This window comes from Fragaria vesca, linkage group LG5, assembly GCF_000184155.1.
Source record: "Fragaria vesca subsp. vesca linkage group LG5, FraVesHawaii_1.0, whole genome shotgun sequence".
NCBI classification, from domain to species: Eukaryota; Viridiplantae; Streptophyta; class Magnoliopsida; order Rosales; family Rosaceae; genus Fragaria; species Fragaria vesca.
The window spans coordinates 28,807,361-28,812,044 of NC_020495.1; the positions used below are offsets into that span (position 1 = coordinate 28,807,361).

A 4,684-nucleotide genomic window follows, 5' to 3' on the forward strand; every position below is an offset into this window, starting at 1 on the left:
AAATATCATAGAAAAACAGAATATTTTATTTTCTGACGGAATATTCCATCAGAAATAATAGAAAGGACTAACCAGATTAACAATTGTAAGTTCAAGGACTAAACAGATTAAACTAAAAATTCAAGGACTAAACAGATGAACCACCTACACTATAGGGACTTTACAGAATTTTACATAAAAAGAAAATAGAAACTACGTGAGTAACAGAGGAGTTAACCGCCTCGGTTTTTATTACATTTCGTCAGGTGGTCAAAAACATTTTAGATGCTTTGCCGCTCTGTGCCTCATTTCTAATCTTCTTCATTACAAGAACGAGACAAAAATCCCAAACCCTAATAACCTCTCCCAGAAACAGCAACGGCTCTGAAAACCCCAGCAATCTCATCAATCCATGGCTTCTGAATCCGGAGATCCTTATATCGGGAGCACCATAACCCTAATCTCCAAGTACGAAATCCGTTACGAAGGGATCCTCTACGTCCTCAGCGTCCAAGACTCCACCATTGGCCTCAGAAATGGTACCTTCGCTTTCCATTCTCTACATTTCTGATTTCTTCTAGGTCGTAATCGCATAGCGTTCCATGGATTCAATCGTAGTACTTTCGGGTTTCGGATTCGGTTTTTCGATGAAATTTCTTCGAATCTGTTGCATTTGATTAGGTTATTAGGATCATCTTTCTGTAATGTGAAGTTTGTGCTGCTTAGGCGTTTTAATGTTTATCTGCAAGTTCTTGAGGATCTGATTTTATTTGTTTGGATTGGCAAGGAATCTTGTATGAGGTATAATGAAGAGAGTCTTTGATTGACTAGTTAGCTTGCAATCGTTTCAATTAATTACGACTAAGTTGAGTATGAGTTTGAACATGATAGACTTTTCATTGGAGAGAGGAAGAGGGAGAGAGGTTTTCTTTGTCCTTACCGAGTCTTGGATTGAAGTATAATATCTGTCTAAAATTGCATTAATGTTCTGTTGCAAAAAATTGCGGAATATTGTTGAGGTCTTAATTACTGTACCAAGTATTTCACCTTGTTTATACTGTACCGGATGAATTGTACTTGTGACATAGGAGTCTAGGATGAGGGTGAAGTTTAGGGTAATAACCTGTAGGAGACGAGTGTTGTGTCAACATTTCTGGGAATGAAGGGAGAAGAAGAGAGTAGAGGAACCCTGGGGTTACCACACCAAGCATTTTCACTTGAGAGATATTGTTTGGAACAATACACAATGAATCTCATGTTCTGCTTTCTAGCAAAAGAGTCACCCTTATGTAGAATAACAGATACCAGAATATAGACCCCAACATTAATGACAGTAATTCATGATGTCTAGAGATTCTAAATGTCTTACTGTCGTTGATTTTCAGAAGATGCCTCAGAAAAACTAAATACATAATTAGAAGAAAAGAGTGTCTGAAATGCTATATCCAGATGACACATGAGAACTTATCCGCAACAAGAACAGTCCAGCAGATCTAAACGATTTGTTTCTTCTCTGAATTTCGTTTGTCTATAGTTGTTTACATTGTCAATGAGTTGTGTGCACATCTATTTACCAAAATGATAACTTGTACATAATGCTGTCTAGAATTCTATACATACTTTTGCATTTTAATTGTATTTTATCAGCTGCTAGGCTGAAATGAATTGATGAATATGTAGTTAATGATATAGTTAAGTATTCTTCTGTTTTGGAAAATCAAACCTTTTAAATGCATTTCCTTTTGTAATGTTGCAGTTAAGTCATATGGAACAGAGGGGCGTAAGAAGGATGGCCCACAAGTTCCTCCAATTGATAAGGTGTTTGACTACATTCTGTTTAGAGGAAGCGACATTAAGGTATGCAGGAGATATGATATACCTGATTAACCTCAATTGATATCTTTTAATGTGCCTGTCTGCCAATAGAAACTTGTAACTTTAATTTCTTGGTTCTTGCTTGTTAGTGCTATTTTCTAGTTTTTTTTAAAATTTTTTAATTTTATTTTTTATTTTTTAATCTATGGCATGAGATGTGCCTCCATGATAACACATTTTTTGATTGTGTGGATAATTAGAAGTAGAAGGGTCATTGATGATATAAAAGGTGAGGACCAGATCGTTTATGGTTAACCTTTTTTTTTTTTCTCCTTTTCTTTCAGCATCTTTTTTATCCAAATGTGAGGATTGTATTGTTTGTGATCATTTTGAATTGGGAAGCAGCAGTGGTAGTAGTTTCTGTTAGGTTTTTGTTGTGACTTTTTATTCAATTATTGTAGACTTGCTAGTTTTAAGGATTCTTTGTTTTCTTGCTTTGCGGTGGACTCCTTGTGCTCTAATAGAAGTCATTCAATTTTTAATGAGAAAGAAAGACAAAGAATGTTGCAGTGTGTGTGGGTGTGTATATATTTCTAATCATCCTCATTGATGAGTTGCTTCTATATCATGCATTCTAACTAGTAGAGGACTTAACTAGAAGCGGAGAATAAAAGAGCAGGGATTAGTGAAGCTAATAGACTATATAAGGTTGGAAGGAAGAGGAGGAGGCGGGGGCAGAAACATAGGCAAAGTAGGGAGAAATTGAGAGAGTCATATAATTTCTAATAGAGGTTGAGAAGAAAAGAAGAGAGTTTTCAGTGACAAAAGTAGAAGGAGAGACCGTGTAATCAGTTTTTTAAGATCTACTCAGATATGCAAAAGCGTGAAACCTTATACAAGGCCTATTTAATTAGGCAAATCCCATATTGTTGAAATTTCCAAAGCACAGAAGGTTACATAATCCTTCAGTAACCTTAGTCATAACACCTACGACCATATCATGATACGAATTTATATGAAGAATAAATCACTGGAATCTACAGGTTATTTCAACCATTCTCATGAGATTCCCAATTTTGACTGATATGGCCATTTTGAAGGCATGGTTGATGCAGATGTAGAGTAATGCATGAAAAATAATATCCACACCCAAGAGTAGTAGGTGCATCCATAAGGACTGGGTTCCAATATATTGCGATTTTGTCTATTTATTGATTTGGCATAGTAATTGTTCGTAGGCTGGAATATTGGAATTTGGATTCATATTATTTTATCTGAAGTTCACTTAGGTCTGTAAATAGGATGTTGTAGTTTAATTCCCATTTAGGCTAGGCGGAAAAATTCTGAAAATTACTCAGAAGCTACTAACTATGTGGATTCACTGATTTTATCTTACGTGGGTTACCTCTGTGTGTGTATTATGAATATTTGTATATACATGCACTATAAACTCCCATAGATACTTTGCCTCTGACGTAGAAGTTATTGCTAGAGATTATACGGTAGTGCAAATATATGAAAGTAACATTCACAGAGAAAAAGTTGAAATAATGTGAAAGAAGTTTCACAAAATCTCCTCTTTTGTTATAGATAAGCCTCCTAAGAGCTCTAGGTCACTCCTTTATTACTGGTTTTCAATGCTTCTGTTGACATATCTATGGAAGAGTAATGAAGGAAAATTGTTGACCTGCACTAGGAACGGGAAAAAAAGGTTGATGTGGATATTATCTATTATCTTTCTTTTTTTAGGGTTGGGGGAAATAATGAGGAAGATGTGTAAAATAATTCGCTTTTTCTGTATTGAGAAAACTCTATGTTGATATTTGTTCTGTGTTGGTTGTAGTCTTGTATAAGCTACTAGAATTATATAATTCAGTTATCTCCAAGACTCCTACTGTTAACCTTCAGTGATAAATGATAAATCTATATTATGTATCTAAGTATTAAACTATCCCAATGTGGGTCCAGTGACTGACGAATTGATTTTGCCCCGATCTTATTGAACAAGAAAATATAAATCTATAGGAGTTCCTACCAGACCCTTCTATGTGAAAACATCCAGACTATGTTGCACTTAAAATGAAATGGTGGACCATTATTTAGTTAATGGGCTGAATGTTAATCATTTACTTTATTCTAGATTATCCATTTTCGCTTTTAGGTAGCCGTGAAAGAGCTCTACCATACCCTAATACCTCAGTGTTTAACTAAATACTTGGTAGAGCATGCAATATCTTGTGGATGAAGATTTTGATGTATGGCATGAGGCTTTGATGCAGGGAGAAGCAAGAAATGGTGAGAGAGTGAATTGGGTGGGCTGGAGAATGTTGAGAGAATAAGAAAACAGAAGGGTTTTAGAAGAAACAGGAGTTTCTTAGCTGTAGAAGGGAGAAATAGAGTAAGGGAGGTTAGGGGAGAGGATACAAGGCCAAGCCTTAATAAGATAAAATCTCAATTCGTTCCAATCTTCCCTTGGATTACATTAGATAGCCATATTTATAGGCTTCAAATACAACCCTTAGACTCCTAGAATACCATCAGACTAATAAAATTTATTAGTAATGAGACCCTTAAATGCTTCAAGACTTAAATGGAAATAAAGACACACTAAAGACTCTTAAAAACACTAGACTCATAATTATTTTTCATAACAAGACCCAACTACCAAGTAGACTTTCCTTTGGACCAAAAAGGGTCGGGCTTAGTCTTTGGCTTCCAAAGAGGGTTTTTATGGCTGCCTCAGGCTTCCTTTTCCATGATTTGTGCAACTAAGTTTAGTTTGTTCAAATTAGCACTACATTATCCTTTTCCCTCATTTCTTTGTTTCTGTCCTATCATATTTTTCTTTAATGTGGCCATACGAGATGAACTGACTCCCTCTCTCTCTCTC

General features: G+C 35.5%; 1 protein-coding gene across 1 annotated transcript in view; it reads left to right on the top strand.

Annotated features, from left to right (window-relative positions):
* The first annotated feature begins 391 nt into the window (after positions 1-391).
* Positions 392-4,684, top strand: part of LOC101296581 (decapping 5-like protein-like) — a 10,184-nt gene continuing 5,891 nt past the window's right edge. Inside the window, exons 1-2 of the mRNA XM_004301939.1 lie at positions 392-518; positions 1,736-1,836. Of these exons, the coding sequence (XP_004301987.1) occupies positions 392-518; positions 1,736-1,836 (228 nt within the window). The remainder of the gene's footprint in view (positions 519-1,735; positions 1,837-4,684) is intronic.